At 42.3% G+C, this 16,836-nt stretch overlaps 1 protein-coding gene and 1 long non-coding RNA gene across 6 annotated transcripts in view; one reads left to right on the top strand and one right to left on the bottom strand.

Moving 5' to 3' along the window:
• Window positions 1–10,032, bottom strand: part of LOC125517285 — a 31,427-nt gene extending 21,395 nt beyond the window's left edge. For both annotated transcript variants that reach the window (XR_007287536.1, XR_007287537.1), the window contains exons 1-4: window positions 9,875–10,032; window positions 9,695–9,780; window positions 9,012–9,096; window positions 8,816–8,922 (exon numbers count right to left, since the gene is read on the bottom strand). This is a non-coding gene — a long non-coding RNA (uncharacterized LOC125517285). The remainder of the gene's footprint in view (window positions 1–8,815; window positions 8,923–9,011; window positions 9,097–9,694; window positions 9,781–9,874) is intronic.
• Window positions 10,033–10,826: 794 nt separating this feature from the next.
• On the top strand, window positions 10,827–16,510 carry LOC125517290 (nodulation protein H-like). Of its 4 annotated transcripts, none has more exons than XM_048682490.1 (9): window positions 10,827–11,573; window positions 11,690–11,784; window positions 12,070–12,268; window positions 14,338–14,444; window positions 14,537–14,778; window positions 14,931–15,189; window positions 15,372–15,551; window positions 15,654–15,809; window positions 16,091–16,510. In XM_048682490.1, the coding sequence occupies exons 4-9, from the start codon at window positions 14,427–14,429 to the stop codon at window positions 16,250–16,252; spliced, it is 1,017 nt and encodes a 338-aa protein (XP_048538447.1). In that variant the 5' UTR covers window positions 10,827–11,573; window positions 11,690–11,784; window positions 12,070–12,268; window positions 14,338–14,426; the 3' UTR covers window positions 16,253–16,510. The 4 variants fall into 4 exon arrangements, with proteins under 4 accessions (XP_048538447.1, XP_048538454.1, XP_048538440.1 ...); XM_048682497.1 differs by having other exon boundaries at window positions 12,188–12,268; XM_048682483.1 differs by having other exon boundaries at window positions 10,827–11,784.
• Window positions 16,511–16,836: the final 326 nt, after the last annotated feature.

A 16,836-nucleotide genomic window follows, 5' to 3' on the forward strand; every position in this document is an offset into this window, starting at 1 on the left:
GCTGATGCTGCCTTGGTTTCTGCACCTAACCCCAGCAACACAAAGAAGGAGGGAGACAAGGTGCAAATGCAGACCAATGTGCTGGGCCAAATGCAGGGAAATGAGGCAGAAGACAAGAAGACGCCTGAGCCTGAAGAAATAACTTTACCGGCGGGGCTGGTCCCGGAGCTCCCTCCAAAGACTAGTGCTGGTGGAGGCTCCATCGACGACGCCCAGCGTGTTGTTGAGGATCTTGTTAATCTGCAGGGGGTCGTTAAAGAGATGGACCATCCAAACACGGTCAAGAACAAAGTATATCTGAGAAAGAGAGGCCATAAGGGGGACATGCATTCTGGTAAAGGAGGAGGCGCCGCTTCTGTTCTCGGCAAGCGGCTGGACAGAGTCAAGGATCTTCTATCTGTAGAACCTGAGAGCAATAGCGATGATGTAATCACAAGTAACAAAAAGCCTAGAGATGTGGGTTCTGTAGAGGTAGAGCACTATAAGGTTGAGAAGGGTGGTCGGGAAGCTGCCGGCCTAGGGGCTGCCGGTAAACTGACGGGCGCGGGTGATAGCGCCCGTCAGGAGCCATGAAAATCTTGGCCTGGAACTGCCGGGGACTGGGGCGGCCCCGGACAGTTCAGGAGCTGACACGCCTTGTGCGTGTTCACTGCCCGGAGATTGTGTTCCTCTCCGAAACTAGGCAAGGCAAGTATTTTGTGGAGGGGGTGGGGCGTAGAATTGGCTTCAGGCACAGTATCATTGTCTCTGTGAAAGGGAAGGGGGGAGGCCTAGCCCTCTTCTGGGATGATTCCGTAGATGTCGAGTTAATAAACTTTGGAATCCATCATGTCGATGTAAAAGTTTCTGTTTCTGGTGAAATAAAATGGAGAGGAACCTTTGTTTATGGTGAGCCCAGGTCCCAGGACCGGCATTGTATGTGGGATATGTTAAGACGCATCAAATCAAACGCTAGTGAACCTTGGCTCATGATCGGTGATTTTAACGAGGCCATGTGGCAAAGCGAACATATTTCTAGAAAAAGAAGGAGTGAACCCCTGATGAAAGCTTTCAGGGAAGTTTTATCTGAATGTAATCTGCATGACCTTGGGTTTAAAGGAGTGGGCTGGACGTATAATAACAATCAATTAGGGGATAAAAATGTTCGAGTGCGGTTGGATAGAGCTGTTGCTTCGCCTGAATGGCAGGACATTTTCTCTAATGCGTGCGTCAAACATCTTGTGTCGCCGAGATCTGACCACTGTCCTCTTTTACTCTGCCTAGAGAAGTTGCAATTTAAGAGAAGGAAAAGGAAAAAAAGGTCGCTACGAAGTGATGTGGGAAAGATAGGAGGCCTTGGCTGGGATAATTGAGAATGCCTAGAACCATCATGCCCCTGTCCGAGACCTCAAGCACCTAACTGAGAAGGTGGACTGTATCATGGAAGTTCTTAAAGCCTGGAGCAACCAATCTATTGGTTCTATTACAAAAGAAATAGCCAAATGTAGAGGGAAACTAGCGGATCTGTTGAAGGACTATAACACACATGAGCAGGAAATAAAGATCTTATCAGCAAAAATGGATGAATTGTTATTGCGGGAAGAGCTTCTTTACCTTCAAAGGAGTAGAGTTACGTGGCTTCGTGAGGGCGACCAAAATACCAAATATTTTCAACGAAGGGCCTCTTGGCGTGCCAGAAAGAACAGGATCAAAAAACTTTGGAAGGCTAATGGGCAGTTCACAAACAATGAAGAAGAAATCAAAGCGATTGCAAAGGGGTTTTTCTATGATCTGTTTACAGAAGACTCAAATGTGAACCCTGCGGGCTTGCTGAATCATTTTGAGACCTTGGTTACAAATGAGATGAATGAAAAATTAATGGAAGAGTTTACGGTGAAAGAGATCAGCGACGCCCTATTTCAGATTGGGCCGCTAAAATCCCCGGGGCCGGACGGTTTCCCCGCGCATTTTTACCAGCGAAACTGGGATGTTCTAAAAGAAGAGGTGGTCGGAGCTGTAAAGCAATTCTTTACGGATGGTGTCATGCCGAGTGAGTTGAATACTACTACTATTGTTCTCATCCCCAAGACTAACCAAGCGGTGGAGTTAAAAGATTTTCGGCCAATCTCTTTATGCAATGTTATTTACAAAGTGGTGTCGAAGTGCTTAGTGAACCGCTTGAGACAGCTCCTGGACGACCTTATTGGCATTGAGCAAAGCGCTTTCATCCCAGGAAGGCTCATTAGTGACAACACTCTTATCGCGTTTGAATGCTTCCATGCCATCCAAAAGGGGAGGAACTCAAGTGACTCGTTCTGCGCTTTCAAGATGGACCTCTCAAAAGCTTATGACCGTGTGGACTGGAAGTATTTAAAGGGTGTGCTCACTAAGTTGGGGTTCAACCCTAGATGGGTGAGTTGGGTCATGGCGTGTGTTACTTCTGTCCGATATGCCATAAGTGTGAATGGGGAGCTTTCTGAGAAGTTCTCCCCTTCTAGAGGTTTACGCCAGGGCGATCCTCTTTCTCCCTACCTGTTCCTCTTTGTCGTTGATGGTCTGTCCAGATTACTAAAGAATGCAGTAAACAAGGGCGAACTAAGAGAGCTAAAGATTGCTCGTTCTACCCCTGGGATATCTCACTTATTTTTTGCTGATGATATTACCCTGTTTTTCGAAGCTAATGGTCAGCAAGCTTCAATGGTAAATAAGGCGATTCAGGTGTTTGTTAGGAGCACTGGCCAACTGGTTAGCCATGAGAAATGTTCCCTCCTGTTTAATTCTGAGTGCCCAGCTTCTAGGATGGAAGAAGTGAAGGAGATTCTAAGTGTCCAAAATTGTACTTTCGAGGAGAAATACCTGGGGCTACCCACACCGGAAGGGCGTATGAAGGCTGAGAAGTTTCAGCCTATCAACGACAGGTTCAACAAAAGGCTATCTGACTGGAATGAAAGATATATGGCCATGGCTGCAAAAGAGGTTCTCATCAAATCCGTTGCTCAAGCGCTTCCCACTTACACGATGAGTGTGTTTAAGATGCCGATGAGTTTCCATGATGATTATATGAAACTTATGAGGCATTTCTTCTGGGGGGAGGAGCAAGGACAGAGGAGGGTTCATTGGGCCTCTTGGGAATGCTTGATCAAACCAAAATCTCAGGGAGGAATCGGTTTCCGCGACACTATTTGTTTCAACCAGGCTCTCTTAGCGCGACAGGCTTGGAGATTAATCTAGTCGCCAGAGAGTTTATGTGCTCAACTCTTCAAAGCAAGGTACTACCCTAACGGCAATGTCCTTGATACAGTGTTTTCTGGTGAAGCATCTCAAGCGTGGAGGGGAATCGAATTTGGTTTGGAGCTTTTGAGGAAAGGAGTAATCTGGAGGATTGGAAATGGTAATTGTATCCGTATTTGGAGGGACAATTGGATTCCTATAGAACCGTCCCTAAAAATTCTTGGCAGTAGGAAACGGTCTAGGATTCGCAGAGTGTGTGATCTCTTCTTACCTGAGAGAAAGGGATGGAATGAGGAGTTGGTGAGACAGGTGTTTTGGCCAAATGATGTGGAGGTGATCTTAAAGATAAAGATTCCGATACATGAGATGGAGGATACTCCAGCGTGGCACTATGAAACGTCTGGGCATTTCTCTGTCCGTAGTGCGTACAAGCTTGCATATAATTTGAAGCACTGTAATAACAACCTGACCGGAAGTAGCGCTGCTCCAAAGGGGGACAGGAATATGTGGAAGTTGGTGTGGAATGCTGATATCCCAAACAAGGTCCGGTCCTTTGGTTGGAGGTTGGCCTGTGATAATCTTGCTACAAAGCAGAATAAATGCAAAAGGAATCTGGAGATTGATAGTACGTGCAATATTTGTGGTATGGCAGACGAGAACAGTTTTCATAGTACGTGCAAAAGGAATCTGGAGATTGATAGTACGTGCAATATTTGTGGTATAGCAGACGAGAATAAATGTTGATATTTGTGGTATGTACCAAAGCCCGTGCCTTAAGAGATCAGTTGCGAGGGGTGTGGGATCTTCCTGGGGAAAGGGTTTTTATTTACAATGGGCCTGACTGGCTTCTAATCCTCCTTGCAAAAATCAAACCAAGGCAGCGTGATTTGGTGCTTCTTGTGTTCTGGCATGCTTGGTTCCTCCGAAATGATGTGGTCCACAACCAAGGGAAGAGCTCCATTTTAGACTCGGTTAGATTCCTGCAAAACTTCTCTGTTTCTTTTTGGGGTGAACGCCTCGCTACTGATGATAAAGGAAAGAAGCCGGTTGTTGCGCCTTCTCCGCAGAAGTGTCATAGGTCGGTGTTGACCAAACCTGGTCCAAGCCATGCTGGTATGTCTAGTTGGACTAGACCTCCTGTGGGATGGCTGAAAGTAAACACAGATGCTGCGTTTGTGGCCATTTCGGGTGAATCTAGTGCTGGGTACATTATAAGAGACTTCATGGGCAGACTTGTTAGAGCAGAGGGCGTAAAACTCCATCCCTGTGCAAGTGCCGAAGAGGCTGAAGTTTGTGCGTGTGTCACTGGGCTGAAGGCTGCTCTTGACTTGGGAAATGATAAGATCATCATAGAATCTGATTGTGCTGCAGTTATTTTGAACATTCTGTCCCCTGCAACCCCTCTTGCAGCTTGGAGAGAACATTATATTATGATTAGGGATCTTATTCAAGATAGTTCAAACATTGTCTTTCGAAAGATTGGGAAAGATGGCAACAAAGTTGCTCATGAGTTAGCCAGACTAACCCAGAGCAGTGGTAGGGGGGCTGTCCATATGGGCCAACTACCACTGGTTTTGGCGTTGCTGGTGCAATCTGATTGTAATGACTGTGATGATATTTTAATATAATTGCAATCTTTCCCCTCAAAAAAAAGAAATAATGCTACATGTAACTAATGAAATAAAACTACATTAAACTACCGAAATTAAGATACAAATGGTTGCAAAATTTAAAATACTACCACAAGTATCTACCGAGTCTAGCGTGGATATTTTTGTTTTCCATCGCCAGCTTCTTCTGCTGCCTTGGCCTCACGAAATGATGGCGAGAAAATAGGCACGAACAAAAAAAAATTAGGTGGGAAATACGCATGATTCAAAACAGTGCTACCAGTGTCGGCATGGTGTGCCTCGGTGTTCTCGCGTCGGTCGCAGCAACCGATGAACACAACTTTAGGCGGGAATCACGCACTGCTTTTGATCGGTGTTGTCTGCATAGAAAGCAGTGGCAATTATCAAACAACGGGCAGCATCATAGTGGAATCACTGCCAAAAACGATTCCCGCCGAGCAGCATGCGAACCAGATGGAGTGGAGTGGAGAGTGTATGCAGGGAAGCAAAGAGAGTGCAGAGAAGCACCACAGAGTGTCGGCACAAGACGTCAAAAACTCACCTACCGCACAGCATCGGATTCCCTCCCGTGGAAATCAGCGTCATCCGCGCGTGGGAATCATCGCCGTCTTCCACACCGAAGTTGTCGCGCCACGAGCAGCAGCAACAGCACGGGCGCCTCGAGGAATAGTAGCGTGGCCCACCTCCTCGTCGCGCATGCAACAAGTGTTGTTGGCTAGCGCGCGGCAACAACAGTGTCATCCGCCTCGTCGAGTGGAGGCAGGGCCCACATGCCCGGCCCCGTTCCATCCCGGGACCGGCGCGCTGGAAATTACGTAATAGATGGTCGGCTGCCTCAACGTGTGGCGGCCGGTCCCGCCGCCTCCGAGCGTGGCAGCAAGAGCCACGCGTCGATCGCCGCGCCTGCCGCCACCGTTGAGGGGGTCTTTTTTGTCAATTTGATCTGTAGGTAGTCATTTTGTCAATTGTGTTGGCGAGAGGTCCTTTTCAACAAAAAATCCTGAAGCAACAGCAGATGCTGTCGGCTGGTAAGCATCACAAACAATGCGGCCGCCTCATGGAGTGGCGGCATGGCCCACCGCCTTGTCGGGCGTGCATATGTCATGTCGGCAACCAGGCGGCAGCAGTAGTACAGGCTGCCTCGTACCGTGGCGGCAGGGCTCACCTGTCCGACCCCGTTACGTCCCGACACGGAAACACGTTATACGATGTTGGTCGCCTCAATGTGTGGCGGCAGGGCCCGCAATTTTATCCATGGACATGGATACCCGCGGATACCTGACCCGAATGGGTAGGGTCTGAGTACATTTTTACGTCCATGGGCAGAACCCAAACCCGACCCGATTAATCGTGGGTAGGGCATGGATATAATTATGTATCCATGGATATACCCGAACCCGACCCGATAGTATGACATGCGTGGCAAAATTCGATGATCCCCACTATCCCATCTTTCAATGTATTTTTCCTTTATAAAAAGTAAAAAAGAAACTATGCGATCCCTCCCCAGTTCCCATCGTAACTTCTCTGCCTCTTCTCATTCTTCTATATCCTCGGTAAATGACTCGCAATTAAGCGTCATCTCCATCACCTCGACTTCCTCCTCCCGCAGCCCTAGATGCCGCTAGACTTTACCTCTCTACATATGGTGGTACATGTGCTTGCTTGACATTGTGTTATGCCATTTTATGAGAAATCGAGATCGAGAAATGATGTTGTGTTATTGCTATGTCATTCTACGAGGACAGAGAATTGTGTACTTAGGTTTATTTAATGTTATGTCATTATGAGAATCGGAGAGCTTTCTTGGTGATGTTCACTTGTCCTATGTCATTTTGTGAGAATTTAAGAGCTTATTTGATGTTATGCACTTGTGCTTTGTCATTTTGTGAGAATTTGAGAGCTTATGTGAATGTTGTGCTACTTCTTATGTATATGTGTTGCGACAACCCGATGGTTATCCATACCCGATGGATATTCGTCGGGTTTGGACATGGACATAATTTTTCGCCCATGGATTTTTTGTGTGGATGGGCACATAATGTCTTCATGGATTTGGGTATGGATATGATATTGTTCAACCCGAGCCGAACCCGATCCATTGCCATCCTTAGCGGCAGGTGTCACGTGTCGCCTGCCGCGCTTGCCGCCACGACCGGGGGTCTCTTTTGTCAATTTCATCTACAGGTAGTCCTTTTTGACAATTGTGTTGGGCACCTGGTCCTTTTCGACAAAAAAATCATTTGATCGAAAGATCCAGGTTGGAAAAGGCACATTTCTTTGACAAGCACAAGTAATGGAAGGAACCAAAGGTCCAGATTAGGAGGACAGCATTACAAGGTAGAAGCACATGCCATGGAAATATTGCTACTGGTTGTAAAGTCCACATATCAGTATGTGATGTCGATGAATGATGTTGTATCTTGTTCCTTTGTACGTCTAATTTTATGATGGTGAATTGATGGATGTTGACTATTGGACAAGTGATGCCATTTATTTTAGATTGTTAATTCCTAATGAATAATGTGAAATTTTGTCTCGGATAAAAGTGACTTTACCTTCCAATTTGGTGATCAAGGACTCCCTTATACTTATGGAACGTATTATCACTATATTGTCAAAATAGATGGGTGCAACAACGCCGCCATCATTAATCTATATTTACATTTCAAATAATTAGTAACCGAATATTTTATTATTAGCTGATTAAAACTTTAAATATATTAAAAGGGAAGAACATTTTTATATCCATATTTACATTTGAAATAACTAGCACATATGCCCGTGCGTTGCAACGGAGGAAAATAATATGCATTTAAAGCTAATTAGAATTATATGTGCAAGTAAACTGTGTGCACGTGAAAAAGGAACATTTAGCTTCTCGGTTTCGCTAGGTTTGAAGTGATCAATCTGTGATTTTTTTTTACATTCATTGATCGCATTTAAGAGTTTTGTTACGTCAACGTACGCCAGAGAAGACCCATGAATTATTCAATCTACTTTTCCTTTCAATCGAGGAGATTTTAAGGTATGAAGTTTTTGAATATTTTAGAAAACATGAACCATATTTAAAATCCTAAAGATGCTCTTGAAAACCATGTACACTTTCAGAAAAAATGCGAACAATATTTGAAACAGAAACATCTTTAAAAATTCACAAACATTTTTTAAAAACACCAATATTTAAAAATTCAAAAACATTTTTAGAAAACACCAAATTTTATTATAAAAACATGGAAATTATTTGAATTTGTGATTTTTTTAAAATACGAACATTTGTTGACAATTCATAATATTTTTCGAAAATGTGTATCTTTTATACGCGAACATTATTTTGAATTGTGAAAAATTCACTAAACCAAGATTATTTTTTGAATTTGGAATATTTTTAAAATACCATTTTTCTTTAGAAATCTCGAACATTTTTGCAAAACAGTAATTCTTTTCAAAAAATAGGAAACTTTTTAGAAATCTCGAACAATTTTGTAAAACAGTAATTTATTTTTGGAAAAATGGGAAACTTTTTTCAAAGTTCCAAATATTTTTTCAAAATAGCAACAGAATTTTGGAATTCTGAACATTTTCCAAAATTTGATTTTTTTTGCTTTTGTAATATCACTCGGTTCGACTCTAAACATAATAATACGATCATAACACTTTAATAAGATACGATTAAAACTTTTAGTATATTTTGATTTTAATAACATTTTCATATCATCCAATAAAAATAGTTTATTACAACTAATGAAATGAGAATACATTTTAATAACATATTTTCATTAGAAAATAGTCGACTTTTTTTAGTATCATTCGGTTGGACCTTAAACATAATAGTATGATGATAACATTTAAATATCATATGACTAAACAAATAACCGTAGTTTTGCTAGAAATATTTGCAGCAGAAGTAACATCATTCACAATAGTAAATCAATATAAAAAATATATACAAAATTACACAGTCTCATTTATACCTCAGCTTCAATTTGGATGTTGTTCTGAATAAAATTAAGCGCCACAATAGTTCAAAAAAAATCCGTCAGCATGAACATATCACCAGTAATATATCAATGGACTCAACCTATTATCACATGAACATAAATATTAGACATGGATTTTTTTTGCTATCAAAAGCATCAAAATGGCACTTTGCATGTATGTGATCATCACCTCAAAAGGGACATCAAAGATCGAAACACAATTTCTTCAATCACACCATCTCCTCATTGTTTGCTACTCAGATGATATTTTTTACCTAATTACATACATCATTAAGGATATTAGCATCTAATCTTAATATACAAAACTTAGATTATTGCGACATAAAAAAATAGACCTACGGTTTCCTGACTATAAAAATTATTAATAAACATACCACATGAAATAGCATCACATTTAATCATGCAATGACCAATTACAGTACAAACTTTTTCTTAATTAGCATATTAAGAACTTTTCGCATGTCAAACTAAATTAATGCATTTGAAAGGCCTAACGTGATCTACAATACCGTCAAATATTTGTTGTCCAAGTTTTGGCTCTAACCCAACCTATACGTTCAACAGAAGTACTAATTATGACTTAATGACAAAAGTAACAACATCTTGCTTGTCAAAAAAATTACTAGTAACGGATACAGCTAACATTGATCTACAACATCTTCAACTTACTCATGTGAAAAGAATGGCTATAAATGCAACATACGTTACTCCACACAAAAAATGCAACATACGTCATCTGAAAACTTTTCTAACTTCTAAGCAGTAAACATCACATAGATAATGATGGGCTAAAAGACTAACTAATTTTCACCGTGCATGCACAAGCAAATCCATGTATTGCAAAGCTTGTACCTTGATCTTCAACTTCGTAGTTCACTTCACACGGCAAATCCTACTCCATAAGCTCCAAATGGCTCCACAAAGTGATGAAATCATGCCTAAAACAATAGAGAATACATACTTAGAAACTAATCAAACAGAACAAAAACATCATGCATGTGAACGAAACCAACAAAAATGAATAGATCTTACCTTGATCTATCTTTTCTTCAACTAATACTTCTTCTGAATCGGCCTTCAAATCGCTCAAAATCATGATCAAAGAAGCTATTTGAGCTGTTTTTCTCAGTGTGCTAGGGAAAGTAAAGAGCAGAGACGAGAGGAGTGAGCGGGCGGCTGCGCAAAATGAGGCACTTCCTGCCTCATATAAAGAAACGAACGTCGTGTATTATCTCCCGCAAAAAAAAAACGTCATGTATTATGAGAGAAGTGTCGGCACAACTGGACAAAAGCCACCAACCGACAGCTCGCAGTGCTGTCGCGTCGCGCCCAGCAGAAACAATGCTGCCGCCTCATTGTGTGGCGGCAGGGCCCACATGCAGAGCACCGTCCCGTTGCCGTTGGTTGCTTAGAGCATCTACAAACGGGCTTTTCAAATTAACCAGATGGATGCAGGGATTACTGATCGGATAAAAGAGAGAAACAAAAAATTAACCCAATCAAACCCCTCAAAGTCTTTTTAAATGCCCCTTATATTCATTTCATATATGAAATGAGTATGAAAAGTGCCCAAACATGTCTGGTCACTGGACCTGCGCAGTCACACAAAATTAGGCCCACCACAAAGCATTTATTTATTATTATCTTTTTCTATCTCTTCTTCTCCATTGATCATATGTATGTGATCCGATATACTCCCTTCGTTTCTAAATATTTGTCTTTTTAGACATTCCAAATGACTACTACATATGAATGTATGTAGACATATTTTAGAGCGTAGATTCACTTATTTTGCTTCGTATGTAGTCATTTATTGAAATGTCTAGAAAGACAAGTATTTAGGAACGGAAAGAGTAAAAAAAAATGAAAGACACGGCTTGTAAACAGAAAAATAGAGAGTTAAAATGGACACGCACTAACGGGCCAAATTTGTTCAGTCCGGATGCCCTTAAAACAGAGTAGAGAGAGCCAGGAGAAGGAGATCACGGGCAGTGTCGGCAGAAATGGCCAAACTTCACCAACCGACAACCAGAGTGAGCGGTCGCGTCGCGCGCAGCAGGAACAGTCGCTGCCGCCTCAGGGCGTGGCGGCCGGGCCCACATAACCCTGCTCCGCTCCGTTGCGAAACGCGCGCGGACGAAAAATCTGGTGGCCAGGCGGGTGGCATCGCGGCGATGGCGTGCCGCCGGTGGATCTCTTGTGCCGGGAAGCGGAGGAGGGAGCCGCGGTGCGAGGCGCCGCCGGCCGCGACAGCTTCCCCACCTCCTCGCACCGCCGCCGGGATCCGTGGCACCCGGTTCTTCGTCGCCGCGTACCGTAGTGCGCCGTCACCGGGATCCTTCTCCTCCTCAACACCGCCGCCGGGGTCTTGCTCCTCTTCCCGGCCGCCGGCTCCCCGCCAGAGCACGATTAGACCTGATGACTCACTACCTCGACCCTCTTTTTCATGATTTTGTCTTGTTCTTGTTGATTGTGATCATCAGCTTCAGCAATTAGTAATGCAGCAGGCTAACGTGTGTGATGAATACATTTTGCGGGGTAGCAGGCCACTGCGTGTGATGTTTCTGGTGCAATGTATGCTGCAAATCTGTGTGTGCAATGTACAAGTTGTGTTATGTGCAAATTCAGAGGAGATTACTACCGTATCTAGCTCTGAAATACAGGAGATTAGCAACACTTATATATTCAATGTGAATACTCAGAATTAGAGTTGATCATGGTCACTTTTTTTGTAAGCATCCTTATATAGATTTGTAGTATGCCCAAGAAATTTTCATGTTAAAATCAATGGGGATGCTTTTTTTTCTATTCGGAAGATTTCTGAACCCTCAGTTTTCTTTGTGACAGGTGGGATGTATAACATATTAAGATCAGACTTGGATATGAAAAGAATATGCAGTGTTGCCCGAATAAACTTCTTCAGCTGTGGGATGCTACCATAGGTATGAGGTATCTGTGTAACGGGATGCCCGTGCGTTGCACGGAACAATAAACTTACACATATAGACATTGATCAAATATTTTTGCTATATATTCTTTAATGGTGTATAAGATATGAGTTGCCCTATTTTTTCAAGAGTTCATTAGTTGGGTATGACCATGAGACTCTAAAGACATGATACATGGTCTTCCGCAGTTTATATTTTGCCTCATGTCGTATGTCCATTGAAAAGTTTTATTCGTTAGTATATTAATAACGTAAATATTTGTGTGATTAAAAATCGCAGCGTATTCCTTTGAAAGATGTGAGAAATATATTTGGATTGGGGAAGCACAAAGCAGAAGTAATCATCTCGTCATATAGAAAGGGGCTTGCAAAATCCTTTAATATTGATTTCGCTGCAGCTCCTAGGAAAGCACTGTTCCTCCAAAATCTCTGCGATGAGTTACAGTTTGATCCTGAGCTTACTAGCAAGATGCATGAAGGTACCACCCTGACACTTGTTTTTTTATTGCATAATTAATTTACAACATTGCTTTATTAGCTACAATTTGATCTTGCTCCTGCTAGCAAGATGCGTACCATATAAACTACAGCTTGAAGGTTATAATCCTTTTTTTAGATTGAAGGTTATATAATCCTGCAGTGTGAAAGTTGCAATTTTCTGTCCAAGTCTCTTCTGTGCATATGTTCTGCTATGTCTTTCAGATCCTAAAACTGTCAAATTAGTTATTGTTATACATATCGAATGGCATTACCGCGTCCGATGCTCCTATGTACTCTTTTCCATTTACTGGTTGCAAACTTCATTTGTGTTCTAACTATATGTATTTGGCTATCAAACTATTTTACCATTATCTGCTTTTGTTCCTGCAAAAGTTGTTTCGGTTGCATATAGTTGTGTCGTTTTCATGTTAATTGGAAATTTATAATAAAATGTGTTATTTGCTTGGAGAAAATTTGTGGGTTAATTCTCAAAAGGCGTTAAGTTTCCATCCATGTTGGTACTGATCAATCCGTCCCTCTAAAAACAGGGTAACCTCTTTTGTGTGCTTCATATATGCTATTTACATGGCATATCGCCAAGCACTGTTAACATGTTTTATTCAATGGGTGTGCAAAACATTGATGTTCGTTGTTCCTCGAATGAATGAATATTTCTACTCATGGCTTTCTATTCCCGTTGCAAAGCATGGGCATTTAGCTAGTAGATGTGAATGGTCACAAGGTGTGTACTTGGTAACCAAAAAGGAAATAAACAGTTTAGGTTTGTTGATTCAATCATGTGCCAATCCAATGAGGATTGAGTGTAAAAAAATGATAGATGTAAATGAGATGGCAGTGGCATATAGCCATCGATTGGCTATACTATTAAAACTATCATAAAACTGTTTGACAAATAAAATACACATTTGAAAATAAATTGAACCTATGCATGGAGATAAACTTGTTTGTCACTCATCATTGAGGTGATCGTACTAAAAAAGCAACGCTTTGGGCGTGCTCAATTTTCTTAGATAATTTATAAATTTAGTCTTCAGTTGTGTCATATGAAGCGCTCATACTATACGAGTGTTTGTGCGGTTGGTGTTTCACACAATTTAGGAGGCATGCGTTTGTCTCTCTCACACACAGATAGCGCGGTAGGTGATTTCCCCTGAAATTGCGTCATAGTACCACCCGTCCATATGGTCTCTCTTTCTCTGCACACTGGCAGTCCCAGTTACACACATAGCCATTTCCGTTTGGCTGCTTCCAAACTGTCATATCTGCTGCTCCACTGACACTCCCTTCCTCTGCGCTTTCTTTTCTCTCTAGTCTAGTAGTTCCAAGCAAACAAACTCGGCAACGCTCTCTCACACTCTTTCTCTCCCTCCGGATTCCAAGCCACCTTCTCCTCCAATTCTGAGAGCAGAACCGACAGACAAGATTATATCTTCCGCCAGCCGCACTGGAAGCAGAGTCATCGGTCATCAGGTAAAACAAGTGAAGTCATACTTCATTGATGAGGTTCTCGCCTGTCTTGCGGTTGATCGAGCATTCTGTCCAATTCTTGGCACAAGAATTCAGCAGTTACTGCCGTGTGTTGCGTCTAGCCGTTTGCTGCTGCTGCTGCTGCTGTTGTTGTTGCTGCTGCTGCTGTTGCTGCTCTTTTTGTTCTCCTGCTGAGCAGCTTGTACTTGTAAATGAAAATGATGCTCCTGCTTAGGTTGTTGCTTGCGCAATCAAGCCTGCACTGATTATTCTTCAACAATATAGGCAAATCATTCACAATCAATCAATGGTACAGCGTCACCCACGATTTTCTTAGTGTACTTTGCTCTTTTTGTCCTGAATCATCATATGACTCTTTCCGATTGTTGTAAGCAGAAAGTGTTCGAGAGAAAAAGTGTTGTCAGCAGAAACATGTTTTCTAATGCCGTAACAATTAGGGGCCATAAAAAGATCATTGCACTAGTAGTTCCTTTCATTTGCTAGAAATAAACATCTAAAACCGCAATATCTGTATATCTAGCTGAAGACCTAACTTACTAATCCTGTGAATGACCTGCAGTGCAGTGGCGTCAGCCGTGTTCTCAATGAGGACGAAGACTTCTTGGTGCAAATGTGGAAACCTATTAACATTCAGTTGATGCAGCATAAATGTTGCAAGCAAAAATGGTAACATAACGGGAATATATTTCATTTTTTTGTTCGACCTGTTCATTTTTTGCATCATGTGATCACTGAATTTCATATGTACATATTTGCAGATCGTGTACTCATCTAAAAGCTCAAAGGGAACGTTGTTTCCTGTACAATCAATGCTTGTCTTCTTCATTGCACTATTTGGTTTGTATGCCTGCTACTTCTCCTTCACTCAAATTGCCTTAGAAAATGAAGAAGAAATGAACGGAGCAGAAGAACGAACAAACGTTCTATGCAAAAGACCTTCAGAAATTCCATATGATCAGATGCAGTATGTGCACTTTCCAAGACCTATGAGTTACGACAGGTAACTTTTGTCGTAAAACTTCCTCTGTACACAGACAGATTGCCTCGCTTCTGTACCTGACCCTGTTTTTGTAGAGCAATGCAGTGCATATTTACATGTTGTGTTTTCTGTTTTTGACTCTTTCTGATCCATTCATGTTGTTAAAATCGTAGGGGAGAATGCGCATGTACCCCGGTCCGTTTCTTCGTCATTATATCTATGCAAAGATCAGGCAGTGGGTGGTTTGAGACTCTGCTCAACAGCCACCCCAATGTGAGCTCAAATGGTGAAATCTTCTCGGTGAGGGAGCGCAGAGAGGATATTGCGTCGATCTTGTGGACTCTTGACAAGCTGTATGATTTGGATTGGCGCACCAGCGCAGCAAAAAATGAATGCACGGCTGCATTTGGATTGAAGTGGATGCTAAATCAGGTACACCATCATTCAGTTATTTAACAGCTATCTTATACTGCTGTTGCTATTAAACCGACAAAGTTTAGGTGCAAATATATATATAGATTGCCAAACAAAAGTAGTTTTAGGTAGAATGATTGTAGTAATAGATAGAGTATAAAATAGGGAGTTTATGAATTGGTGCGTGCATGTGTTTGCAGGGTCTTATGGATTATCCAGATGAGATTGTGGATTATTTGATCAAAAAGGGTGTGATGGTGATATTTCTCTTCAGGAGGAATACATTAAGGAGGCTCGTCTCTGTGTTAGCGAACGACCATGACAAAAAGGAGAAGCAGTTGAACGGCACCCACAAAGCGCATGTGCACTCACAAGAGGAGGTGACTCTCGCATGCAATCATCTCAGATCCATTCATCTGTTCTTGTTGCCTAGAGTGAAAGAAGAGAGTAAAGCTCTTGTCCATTATGTGGTGTGCATGCAGGCTGAGATCCTAGCGAGGTTCAAACCGGAGGTGGGCGTGTCATCTCTGATCCCAAGCATGAGAAGCGCGGAGCAGTCCATGGACGCCTGCCTGCGCCGCTTCCGCGCCACGCGCCACATGATCCTCTACTACGAGGACTTAATCCGCGACAACAATGTAAGCTCCCCGGCCATATCAATCATATCATATCATATACTCCCTTCATTTCAAAATATAGTGTGCCCGCGCTTCCTGAGGTCCAACTTTGACCATAAATTTAACCAACGAATTCACTGGTATAACTTTTGCTCCCGCCGCAGTCGGTCTCGTTGGTTAAATTTATGGTCAAAGTTGAAGCACGGGAATAGAGGAAGCACTATAATTTGGAATGAAGGGAGTATCATCCATCGGGGTAAGTGGGTGACGAAGCATTGTTGTTGGAATGGTTTGGTTTGCAGGCGCTGTCTCGGGTGCAGGAGTTCCTGGGGCTCCCGGTGAGGAGGCTGTCCAGCAGGCACGTCAAGATCCACACCAGCCCACTCCCGGACCTGGTGGACAACTGGGAGGACGTGAGACGCACGCTCAAGCCCACGGAGTTTGCTCGTTTCCTTGACGGCTGAAGACTACTAGCAGACAGAACATGTCGATTCATCTGTTTTTGCTACGACAGGCCCTTCTGTTTTCTTTTCTTTCGTGGGACTGCACAATGGGGTTGGAAGTTGTTGTTCAGCTGTTTTCCTTCTCAAAGGTAGGTGTAGCATTCTTGTGCAAAGGATGAAGCAAATATCATGAGACTGAATAAGTTTGCTTTTCAGATAACGGAGTAGTGCCCAGATAATAAAGTATTCAAAAGTCAAAACTATTGATTGTTTCAGGAATGAATGATACTAGCAAAAAAAAAAAGACTTGCACAGATTCTCATCTACAGGTAAATATTACCTCCGTCCCAAATTACTTGTCTTAGATTTGTCTAGATACGGATGTAATTTGGGTGGATGCAGTAGGCAACTGTTTTTGCTCTGAATCTGATCAGGTACTCAGGTACGTTGGCAATCCATGTCCCAATTCACACAATGTTCAGTTATTTAGCTCGAAATCATTAATAGCTCATTTTGATGAATTTTATAGTGTCATTCATTTTAGCCAATCAAAAGCTACTTCAAGTTACAAACACCCACCTGTCAGGAAAAAGAAAGATCACAAA

Source organism: Triticum urartu, chromosome 1 (assembly GCF_003073215.2).
Source record: "Triticum urartu cultivar G1812 chromosome 1, Tu2.1, whole genome shotgun sequence".
NCBI classification, from domain to species: domain Eukaryota; kingdom Viridiplantae; phylum Streptophyta; class Magnoliopsida; order Poales; family Poaceae; genus Triticum; species Triticum urartu.